The sequence below is a fragment of the Eurypyga helias genome, unplaced genomic scaffold (assembly GCF_000690775.1).
Source record: "Eurypyga helias isolate BGI_N326 unplaced genomic scaffold, ASM69077v1 scaffold15840, whole genome shotgun sequence".
Lineage (NCBI taxonomy): Eukaryota > Metazoa > Chordata > Aves > Eurypygiformes > Eurypygidae > Eurypyga > Eurypyga helias.
In genome coordinates this window covers 1-12,104 of record NW_010227763.1, presented here as the reverse complement: position 1 = coordinate 12,104, position 12,104 = coordinate 1, and the positions used below count along the sequence as shown (strand labels likewise).

At 51.9% G+C, this 12,104-nt stretch overlaps 1 protein-coding gene across 1 annotated transcript; it reads right to left on the bottom strand.

Annotated features, from left to right (window-relative positions):
* Positions 1-301: 301 nt before the first annotated feature.
* On the bottom strand, positions 302-12,000 carry LOC104513956 (serine/threonine-protein phosphatase 2A 56 kDa regulatory subunit delta isoform-like; the record flags this gene model as incomplete). Its single annotated transcript, XM_010157470.1, has 6 exons — positions 302-432; positions 936-1,028; positions 2,795-2,905; positions 3,279-3,478; positions 5,101-5,314; positions 11,917-12,000. Coding segments are annotated over 6 exons (833 nt in total), but the record flags the coding sequence as incomplete, so codon positions are not given.
* Positions 12,001-12,104: the final 104 nt, after the last annotated feature.

Below are 12,104 nucleotides of genomic sequence, written 5' to 3'. Positions count from 1 at the left end.
ATGAGCTTCCTTGTCTTTTTTCCTTCTATTCTCCCTTCTCCCCCTCCGCTGGAGGAGGAAGCGGGGAGTCGTGTGAGCAGCTTCATAGCATTTTATTACTGGCCAGGGTTAAACCACAGCACACATCCTCACTGCTCTTAAGCACAGATGAATGCTATCCCTACCAAAGCAGTGTGACTTAACCGAGTCACCTAGCTAATCACAATCTGGATCAGAGAGAGTCACAGCCCAGTGCCCCAAATTTATCTCACTGGATTGTCCCACTCACTCACTAGGCCAGTGGCAGTAAGAAACATCTCACCTGTAAAATATATTGTTGATCTGCCGTCTCACGTATGCTCGCAGACCCAGGAATTTCCCATAGATCCTGTGCAGAATAGTCTTTAGGAAGTCTCGTTCTCTAGGGTCTTCACTATCAAAGAGATCCAGCAGCTGTGGGGAGAGAAATTCAGCGTCTGCATACTGCCTGTCTGGACAATGCTACCAGCAACAGCGGGCACTGCTCCGGCTCAGCAAAAGCAGCTCTTTCAGCTGAGTGATGCCTGCAGCACCCTGAGCACAGTGGTTGCTTCCCCAAAACATTCAGCCTCCTAGTCACAAGCTGGAACCACCCACACCTCTTTTGTCTCTGGAAGCACAGTGACGGCCTGCACACGCTACAAAGCTGCATGTCCTCAGATTTCCCCTGCAAGCCCACCAGTGCCGCCCTCCACTCATCATACATGTGATGAGTTAACTCTGGGGACTACGGCTCACACACGTTCTTGCCCCCACACAGAGAATTCTGGCTGCTCATTCAAGAGTAGACAAAGGAAAAAAGAAAACGCACATCATCAAGGCCGTGCCGACAAAGCTGTGTGCCTAACACCGTGACCAAAATCTGCCGCCTGTCTTTCACAAACGTGGTGCACAGCGTAGGGGCAACGACTACTCACCGATAGTACAAACTTCTGGTCAATGTACTTCTTGGCTACATTTGGTTGAAAGTCAGGCGATTCCAGGAACCGGAGGAAGAACTCGTACACCAGCTATGGGGGGAAAAGGAGAGATCGCTCAAATATCCCCCCCTCCATCCTCTCACCAGTGTTTTCTTCACATTTTAAATGTTTTCCTTCTCCCTAAGGATTCAGGGAAAGTCTGGGAAGGCTGAGCAGGAGCACAGAAAACACAGAAACCTGTGTTTCCCAACTCAATGGGATCAATTCAGCCGCCAGTAGCACATAACTGCCCAAGTCTGCATCACCTCAGGTCCCAGACCAAAGACAACAGCCACCTAACTCAAATGAAGACACTGGGCCTGGGAAACTCTTCTCCCACTTTCAGCCCACGTCTCTACAGGGAACAGAAACATCCAGAGGAGAGATGGCAAAGGCTCAGGCTTCGGTAGAAGCCCCTGGGACACACCATGGATGAACAGAAAAGCAGAGAAATGAAACAGACCCCAGGAAAACATGTTGTGTGCTCTGCCTCCTGGGGCCTGACTCCAGACTGGCTTGGCTAAACCATGCAAGCTGCATGGTGTGTCCCACTTGGGCAACAAAGGGCAGCTTGCTTTAAGGCTGTCAGTGCTGAAACAGCAACTTCTGGTCCTGCTGTCCTCCTAGAGGGATGAGTCCATTCCTGTGCTGACCCTCCCTAGTGCTTCTGAGGGGCCAAACAAGAGCACTGCATCCCAAAGGTCTGACTCTGGAATTAAAGGAGCTATGGGGCCACCTTCCATAGGTAGGGCCCACCTGCCAAGGACAGCAGCACAGAAAAAAACAAGTTGATGGCCGAAAACCTCAGCAGGCGCTTGCCACAAATCCATGGTGGCTGCTGCTGACTGCCCTCTGAGAAACAAATGCTTCCCAGCATTCACAGCATGCTGGTGCTGAAGACACACCATTTCTATCGACGGTCACATCCCCTTGTCATCTGCAGCAGTGAGAAGTGATTAACCACTGCTGCAGAACTGCACTTTTATTTCCTCTCTGTATTTTCTGCTTCATTGTGCAGAGCCCAGCTCTTGTTTTGCCTCTGTCTGCTGGACAGCACGTCCCTGTGCCCCCTCAGCCTGGGGAGGCCCCCCGAAAGCTTACCTCCTGACTTCCACTGCTGAGCTGCTAAACCATGCTCACTGTTGCTTTCATAACCCTTTTCACCTACTTGAAGGCTGTTTCCCAGGACACTCAGTCTAATGAAAGGATCCTTGACTCCCTCCCCATCTTCCTCCCCTCCAGTTCCCTACCTTTTCCAATCAAGTGCTTGCTCCCAGTTAACACAACTGAATTACATCCAGCATACAAGAGACATGTCAGCAGGTGCTGGAACAGGCTTTGCTTCGGCACCAAGCAGTCCTCTTCCTCCATGCACCTCCCAGGGAGCTGGGCAAGGAGAGGAGCACTGAAGCAGACAGGGGTGCTGTCTCCAAAGCTGCTGAAGCCCAGAGGATGAGGGCTTTTGAGCCTTTGGGAGGGACATCAATGCTGCTGGGAATTGCCTCTTTACACTGGCAATCCGGCATAATTCCCTCACTCCCAGTAAAGTGTTCACTCCCAGCCTAGCTGAGGGCCACGTAGGATTACAGCCATCTGCAGGTGACTGTACACAGCCATCAGCCTGTTTCCAGGACACCCCTGCTGCTTCCATTGCCTACAACCACATCTGACCCACGGGTGGCCTGGTCTCTCCCAGTCCCCACAGCAGCAAGCTCACAGGCTGGGGATCCAGTGGCAGGGCTGGCAGACTCCAGCCCTGGACTCTAATTCCTGGAGATAAATTCACCACATCTATATCCAACCCTCATCCTCCTCACCTGAAGGTGTGGCCAGGCAGCCTCTAACGTAGGCTCATCTTCCTCGGGGTCAAACTCCGCACCTGTGGGATTGGACGATGGCGGGAGTGTCCGGAAGAGGTTCACTGAAAACTGAGGTGAGCGAAAAGGCATATGAATGACATCCCTGCACCCCACCGTGGCCCTCCCCGTAGCAAATCCTTCACCGCAGAGCAACGCACTGTGATTTGCCATAGCTGTGCCCACAGATCCCTCCCTAGACGCTGTGGGGTTGCAGGATGCATATGAACTCACAAGTGTAGTCTGTGCCAGGGGCAAGAGCTTCCACCTCTCCCTACATCAAGCACTGTCACCCTGCTCCCATTCTTCTCTTTCTGGGGGTGGGCAGGTAATAAGGAATGGGTAGGACTGGAGTCATATTCCTCTTTGACAAACCCCTGTCCTCCCCGCCCTGCCGTGCTTCTGAACAGTCTGCACACAAGCCCATTCTGGCCCCATGCCCTACCATGATAACAGCTTCGGGGTAGATGGCCTCAGTGACAACATCACGGTTGTGCGTGATGTATTCCACCATCTCGTTGAGACCGGCTCGCTTCACCTCCTTGAACTTCAGGTCACTGAGGGGGTCGGAGATGAAGTCAAAAAGCACGCAGCACTGCCGCAGCTTCTGGATGAAAAGCTCTTCTCGTTCGTGCGGAGGAGCATCTGTCAGAGAAAGCAGGGACATCTGTCCTTGGAGACAGGCAAAACAGCTTTCCAGTTTGCCCAGTGTGGTTTGCTCCCTGTCCTGCATTCCCCCTTCCTTGTCACAGTCCCCACTGAGCTGGCGGGGCAAAAGGAAAAAGCAGTGTTATCCCTGCCATATAGAGATGGGTGAGGAAGGAGAGGGATTGAAAGGCCTCTGGAGCACTATCCCATAAGGTGATTTCAAACATGGTAGTATCGTCTGATCTGATAAGCCCTGATCCCTTCCCAGTACAAGGTACACTGGAAAAAAAACTCACTTGACTAGCTCCCATCACAGACCAGTGACACCCACGCCCTGCACCCCAGTCACAAGGGGAGTGGGGCAGAGCACCCCATAGGCTAACCCTCCTCCCTGAAGAGAAGAGCCAAGGCAGGAGAGGCCCTCTATTAACAGCATTCCCTTTTCGATATATTGCCACTGGAGACCATGCACTGCTAAGGCCAACCAGGCAAACTGACCTCCGACTCGCAGAATGGCTGCTGAGCTGCCAGGCAGTCACCCTTCCTAAAAAGGACTGCCGTTTTCTGTGAGCAACGTCAGCAACGGCTCTGGCTGATGCTTTCTCCTTGTCCACACTTAAGTCATGTTTAATTGCACCATTATGTAGACTAACTGCTAATGCCGGGTAATTGCCCTGATGGGGACAAGTTCAATAGCACTACCGTAATTTGCAACGGAAACACAAGGAGGAGGAGGCCTGGTTGTGCTGATTTCAGGCAGGAACGAGCTCCTCTCTCATACAGAGCTGGCTGGCCCAGAGCAGCGCAGAGATTTGTTTCATTCCATGGCAAGTCACGCTCAGTGGTCAGCGGGAGGTGGCCTGGATGTGATTGTTAAGGTGTTTGGCTAGCTTGATAGCTGGGTCGTTAGCTCCTTTAGTTGGCTCTTGGTAGTTGTTAGGAGGGGAGCAGTTAGTGGTTTGGGGTGTCGGGGTTTTTTCTCACCCTTCTCAGGCTCAGGGACTGTTCGCTGCTTTGGGACCTGGCTGTGTGTCGGTCGGCATGTGGTGAGCTACTGTATGTTCTGTTTTCTATTGTTTTAATTACTTAGTAGTAGTAGTATTGTTAGTATCACTATAATTTACATTTAAATCATTAAACGAGCTGTCCTTGTCTTCTCCTCCACTCTGCTGCACTAGAGGAGGGGAAGAGGTGATCGAGCGACTGAGTGGTACTTAACTGCCAGGTAAGGCTAAACCACAACACTGGTTCTCTCCCAGGACCCAGGCTGTAGGAACCAGGAGCAGCCTGCACCAAGGTCTCTGTACTTCCCCACCTTCCTGCACAGAATCTGAGGCAATCCTAAGTACATATAAGCATGAGGGTTTAAATCAGTTCAAACGGGAAGGTAAGTACCAAAGTCTGCATTGAGTATCCTCCTTTTCCTTTACGCTATCCATCAGTTCTCAACCTGCAACCAAGCCAAGCACCTTTCCCAGAGCCATCCCCGAGGCGCTGCCAGGAGGAGGTCAGCAGGACGCTGCCAGGGTTGCTTTGGGAAGAGCCCTTACACCACTGCACTCTGCCTGGAGAAGACATAGCTTGTCACGTAGGTCACCCCGACCCCACAGCTTCTTTACCTTTAAGGGCTGGGAGCTTTTGTAGTTCCCGGTTTTTGCTCAGATTGAAGCGAGAAGAGCTGTGCCGGCGCTCCTTCTTCACAATCTGGGGTCCTCCCGAGTATTTAATCTTATTCAGCTGGGTTGGTGGGGGAGCGCTGTTACTGGGCCGCTTATTTGAAGTTGTCTGCTGTTGCTGCTGCTGCGGCTGCGGCTGCTGCTGCGGCTGCTGGGCCTGACAAGGGAGAAGAGAGTAAAACAACTCAAGCTTTTACCTACAAGTCTCACAGGCAATCAGTTATTGCCATCACCTTCTCGGACTGAAGAAACCCGGCACGTTTTTCAGTGTTGCACTTGCAGTTCAGTGCATCTCACCCACTTCTGCAGGGCTCTCGACCCGTTGGTTGCATTTGCACCATACCTGCAAGCTGAACATCGCTTTTACTCGTGTCTGCAAGGTTCCACAAAGACACCAGAGCCTCTCAGCACACAGGGTGCTAGGGATATGGTAAGCAAAAACACATCTTGTAACAAGTCATGGAACTTTGCTGACACGAGAAAGCAGAAATAAGAACTTTCTGTGGTGCAAACGGAGACATCGGTGTGCCACAGCCTCTGATTACTGCACTCTATAAAACACACAGCAGCAAAGTTTTGAAACCTAGCAAATTGCTTCCCCATCTTTGTGCAAGGAACCATCTGGGAAAAAGCAGAGCAGCACATAGTTCAGAGCAGACATGATGGCCCTGGAAAGGCAGTAGTGAAGACCACCAAAATCATTGCTCCATCCCTAGACCAGGAGTTGCAAAGTCTCCAAACCACACAGGCCATACCCAAAGCTTGTGGGCTTTCCTAAGCCATACTGGCTGCTCCTTTCATCTCCACTTTGTCTCAGCCTCACTGCTGCCTGGACTTCTGTCAATCTGCTTTTTCCACATCCCCCCTTTTAGCCACAAACCCTTTGCCTGCACTTTCCTCCAGCAGACATCCTCTCCCTGCTTGTTAAACAGCGGGCACTTTCCTCTTTTTTAGCAGGGGACCAGACACTCAAGTGTTTGCCAGTGTTTGCTCAGCTCAGCTCTGCTCTGACCTCACTGACCAAGTCCCACTTGGACGATAACGACTCAATAACTGACTCTTAAACACCATACTGACCCAACCTGTGGAAAACATGGAAGAGGGGGACATCCTGCCAGCAAGCCTCTAGCAGAGGGCTCAGCTGGAGACAGCACTCAGCCTCCTCTGGTTCTGCTGTGTGAGCCCAGCAACGCTCCCTTCCTCAGCTCTGCCACCTCATTCCGGCTGGCACAATAAGCCAAGGAGCTGCAGGGTGAACCTGTTTAGGACACAACAGGGATAGCGCAATGGATGGGGAGCAGAGGTAGGTGAAATCCTTGAACGACACCCCCTCCTTTCCTCATAAACTGCTCACTGGCACATACAGCGCAGCGGTACAAACGCACACCTCCCCAGAAGGCCGACCAGCAGGATGTTAATGGAAAGGACCAGCAGCGCAGCAGCTCAATCAGAGCTCGCTTCCAAATGAGATATGGCCTGTCTCTTCCTGGGAGGAGCAGCTGAGCTGCAGCTTACCTGAGACAGGCACAGTCCTTACCCTGAACCGAGTCCCGACGGTTTCCAAAGAGGTGTGGCACAGCACCACAGTGTAAGAGCAAGAACTACTGCACAGCACATGGGGAAGCATCAAGGTAGGAATAGGGAAAGCTGCCTACAAGGAGACACTGCCCTACAGATCAGGAACTGTACAACAAATGCAAAGACTCTCTGTGAAGAACAGCATCCAACACAAAACACGAATCATAGAATCATGGAATGGTTTGGGTTGGATGGGACCCTAAAGACCATCTAGTTCCAACCCCCCTGCCATGGGCAGGGACACCTTCCGCTAGACCAGGTTGCTCAAAGCCTCATCCAGCCTGGCCTTGAACACTTCCAGGGATGGGGCATCCACAGCTTCTCTGGGCAACCTGTGCCAGTGCCTCAACACCCTCTCCAGGAAAAATTTCTTCCTGATATCTAATCTAAACCTCCCCACTTTCAATTTAACCCCGTTACCCCTTGTCCTGTCACTACAGCCCCTTGTAAAAAGTCCCTCCCAGCTTCCTTGTAGCCCCTTCAGGTACTGGAAGGTGCTATAAGGTCTCCCCGGAGCCTTCTCTTCTCCAGGCTGAACAAGCCCAATTCTTGCAGGAGGGTGTACTCCCCACCTACCCAAAAATGTCACACACAAACGTTCTGAGCATGGTGTGCGTACCACAGGCTAACAGGCTGCGGCCACACCACCTTCGTGAGGGGTCTGGAAAAGTCCCTGCCACAAGCTTCTACAGTCTTCAGTGGCTGGCACAAAGAGAAACAGAACAACAACTTCAGGTTTAGTTGCTGGTCATTTAGGAAACAGCCACACACGTGCAAATTCACACAACTGAGTTTTGCCAGAGAAAATGCAATGATGGGGGAGGTCAGATATACGCTTAAGCTGCAGCACTCAGAGGGGTTTAGGAGGAATCGCTTCTATATGGACTTTCTGGCACCAAGCTGAATACTTGCTTTCAGGAGGCGCTTCCTGCAGCAGGCCTGCTGTCCTTCTGCCTTCAACACCTCCTACCTTGGCCACATGCATCGGAAGACGCTTGTTTTAAATTTCCTAACACTTTGTTCTCTAATGTTTCCATCCCTGAAAACACAGCAGACTGCTAAAACTGAAAGCTTCTCTCTTAATACACAGGTAATCAACCTCACAGACCGTTTTCCTGACATCAACACCAGCCGACCACAACATGGCTGCAGGCACACATCTACCTGACCGGGCTCAGCCCGGGCTCGCACCACCCCGGCAAAGCCAGCTGCTCGGGAGACACTGCTTGCCAGCAGCTGCTACGGTGCACGTGCTGAAGTGACCAGAGAACAGCACAAAGCCGTTCACCCAAGCGCGGTGCGGCAGCCCCACCTTTCCCGCTGCAGCGGAGCGGCCGCTCGTGCCAACAGGATGGGCCAGTCCCAATTGCAATCGCGTTCACACTCCCCCAGGCACAGGCTCCCTGGTTTTGCACTCCCCTGGGCAGAGGCTCCCTGGCTTCCAACTCCCCCGCCCGGTACAGGTTCCCTGACTTCGTGGCACTTCCTCCCCACTGGTTCCCACCACCTCTCCTCCTCACTAGGAACTTGCCTGCACAAGTCAGTGGGCCCTGGGCTTGCCCTGTGTCATTTCTCTTCACCCCAGGCTCCCAAGGACAGAGACCCTCTTCCCTCAGCCCCCCTGAGCTGTGCCAGCTTCTCCTCCGCTCTCCTACCCATGCATGACCTCACCTCTGCAGGCACTCCTACTGCAGCTGGGTGCATCGCCACTCGAAAAGCCCTTCTGCCTCACTGGTCCCTTGAGCATCCCCCGCTTGCTAAGCTTCTCAGCCCAGATCTCAGCTCCTCCTCCTCCGATGACTCTTCCCTTCCCATCCCTCAAGTCAGTACCTGCTCTCTTTGTCTGCTGTTACACAGCTCCCCTATTAAAATGAAGCTCTCTGCCTCACAAGTAACATCGGCGCACGCTGTAACGCCTGTCTCTGGATAATGAACTCCAGGTACTGCAGTAACAAGCCCCATGGAGATATCTGCAAAACACGTAATACAGCAGCTCAGTGGAAAGGAGCACCCTCTCTCAGAGCTGCAAATCTCACCAGCGAGGCTCCAAACTGCCCTTGAGGCTGCAGAGCAACTCCTCTCTCCTCTTTACTGCTGTTGCTAATCCCTGCTCCCACTTCCAGGTCATTAATGCTCTTCCCCACCCAGCTGCCTCTCCTTTCTGGACTTTTTTTTTTCCCATCCTCATTCAATGCTGCCTTGTTCTCTGACGTTATGTTTCTTTCTCCTTAAACAGCCACGCAGACATTCTCTGCATTCATACCTTCATCACAACTCAGAGGGAATGGACTACACAAACCTTTTATTTCCCACTCCCTGCTCTCATGTTTTCCTCCCCTGCTTCTGTCTCTTCCTGAGCAAATGGCACCCTCCCCCAGGCGAGGGGCTGGCCAGGCTCTGCTGGCTCTTCACCTCAGAGAGCTTCACCCTAAGACGGGCAGCTAAAAGGGCGGTGCAGTACTCCCGCACGTCCGAGGGACCCCAAACACTTGCCTTCCCTTGTGGGGCTGATCTGCTGCTGAACAATCTGCCATTCCAGATCGGCTCCACTAGAAGCTCCTTCGCTTCAGAGAACAAAGCACTACACTTCAGGGTTCCTGGACTGACCCCTACCCTCTCCGTATCCCTCCACAGGAAGTTCTCGCCCACTCCGCTTGAGCTCCTTCGCTTCAGAGAACAAAGCACTACACTTCAGGGTTCCTGGACTGACCCCTACCCTCTCCGTATCCCTCCACGGAGACCTCCATAGGAAGTTCTCGCCCGCTCCGCTTGCTCACATCTGTCAAACCAGAGCTGCTCGTCGACAGGCTTTACTCATTCCACCAGCCAGACAACTTGCCTGCAAAACAAGTCACAACTTTCTGGTACCAGATTAAATTAGGGCTGAGTCCTGCCCTGCTCCTTGAAGCATGGTGTGAGAGAGGAACGCGCGTACTGGAAGAGGACTGCCCTAAAGTTGCTCTCTTGCCACAAGCCCATTAAGCATCTAAGGAGGTATGAAGAAAAAAGAAAATTCTCTTTGGTGAACACAACTTTCACCTTAGAAAAGGCGACCGACCAACCCCAACTCCATGGAAGGATTCACAGGGCACAGAACTCTACACAACGGCAGCAGAGGCATCCAGAGGCTCAGCCCATCAACCCCACCAGGCAACACCAATCCTGGTGTTTCACCAGCCAAACCCCCTCCTGCTTCTGACACCGTGAAAGAGTCTAACTCCCAGCACATGATCCCCAATGTGAAATTCAAAATACCTTTCTGTGCTTCCTGAAGAGCAGGAAAATCGCATTCAAACTGGCATACATTTCTTCTTATCAAGCAAAGAGCTCTCTTCCATCCTGCAGCAGAGCAGTCCGGAGACAGGAAAGCACCAAGAGAGAACAGGCTTCACGGCAAACTCAACAGGGAAAGGGAGAAGTGACCTGTGGCACTGCACACTGCAGAGGTGTCTCCTTTCTGCTCTGCTCTCTGTTCCTATGATCAAAGGAAACCCAGCCTTCCATCTTAAAGAAGGGCTGGATTTTGTTTGGAGTATGAGGAAGTGGCTGGATATGTTTTGTGGGAGGGAAGCTTAGACACATCCCTTCTAAGTTTCTTCTGCACCCAGGAACAACCAGACATTACGTGCCATTTCAGGTCACGGAAGGAAACTTGTAGCCTGCACTGTTCTTCCTTTCTTACTGCATCACTTGTAGTAAGGAGAGCAGCACAGCAGCCCACCGCTGATTTGGACGGGAACATCAGAGTCCTCTGCCTTGATGGCTGTCTGTCACCCTCACGCTGCGAGACCCAGGCTTCCCTTCTTCTTCCCAGAGCGGTGAGCTCAGCAGACAAAGAGTGCCAAATAAACAAAGGGTAAGCCTGACCCCATGGTGCCAAGGCAGGAGTTCTCTCGCTTCCTCAGAGCTGGCAGACAGCTCTCCCAGTAAGCTGTTTTCAGCTGTATACACAAAATAAAATGGGCAGAGGCCAAGACCAGGATGGGATATAAAAAGAGAATTTACAAAACTGCCGCCTGCTCCAAGGCAAACAAAGTTGGCTTCTGATTCTTTGGTGGCCACACAGCAGGTTAGTCATGAGCATGGCTTGGACTTTGATACCAAGTGGCTAGTAGGAGGGGTATTTTCCGAGGTTCTACAACACAGATCTATGCTTTGGAGGTGACTCTAAAATAACTTTATTTTGACTGTGACCATCCCACTGAACTACAGATTTCATCCCAGTCTTCATTAGCCTTATATCTCTTCCATCCCTAATCCTCCAAATTACAAGTGCAACGTGTTCCAGGCGAGACTCGAGTACACAGGCTTCTAAGGACACAGAAGTGGCACAGCTTGTTTGCCAAACTGCAGCATTAAAAAAAATAAAACACAGACATATGCATGCTTCCTTGGACACACGTACAGCCCTCTTCTGAGCCAAGTCTTGAAATCCACAACCACGCTGTTTGAGCGCCGGACAAACACAAGTCCACCAGAAAAGTTCCACTTTACCCAATCTTTTACTCATTCTAAGCACAGCTTATCACTCATCACATTCTGCTGAGGCCATCCTCTCACATCTGGCTTGGCAACATCAAAACTGAGAGTGAAAAGAGGCTCTGCACAGCTCGGAATACAGACTGACTTCTTGTTGCTGAGCACAATGTTACTCACAAGGTTGTTAAGCTGAAGGAGAACCACTTAATCTCTATTCTTCCAGGTGTCCTATCCATTATTTCCTAGCCTCACTCCCCCAGAACATCCCTCAAAAGAACACATTCCTTTTCTACTGCTTCTCACTACTCTCCCACTTTGAGACAAGGTGACAAGAGTTTACTGCGCTTTGCTCTGACAGGCGCAAGGAACCTGCTCCCATCTGCCAGGCTTCCTACTCCTTGGAGACCGTGGCTTTTCCCTCTCTGCAGCCACGCTCTGCGAGCAGCGCCCGCTGACAGCTTTGTGCCAAATCTCTTTTTGCAGGGCTGTGGGGTACAAGGCTTATCCTGTCTCCTATGCCATAGCCATCGCTCCCTCTGGGCCAACTTTCAACGGGAACTAACTTCATCTTAACTTCAGTCTTTGCTTCCATATTCTCGGATTCTGGTGACACACTGGCAGAGCAGCTCGAATGAAAGACGCTATTCCTCCTCAAAGACGAGCTGCACGCACACACTGCCATGTCCAAGGTGACAGCCTTACCTCTTCCGAATTCTCTGCCCCGCCATCCTTCCCGCTACCGCTGCTGCCAGGCTTTGTAGTGCTTTTTGCAGACTTCGGAGACTCCTGGAAAGCAAACACATTCCCAGACGGTTTCAGCTTGCGCGGACTGTGGCAGGGCTTTGCAGAGCTCCGCTGTGCACCGCCAGACCCACCCACCGCCGCCCCTG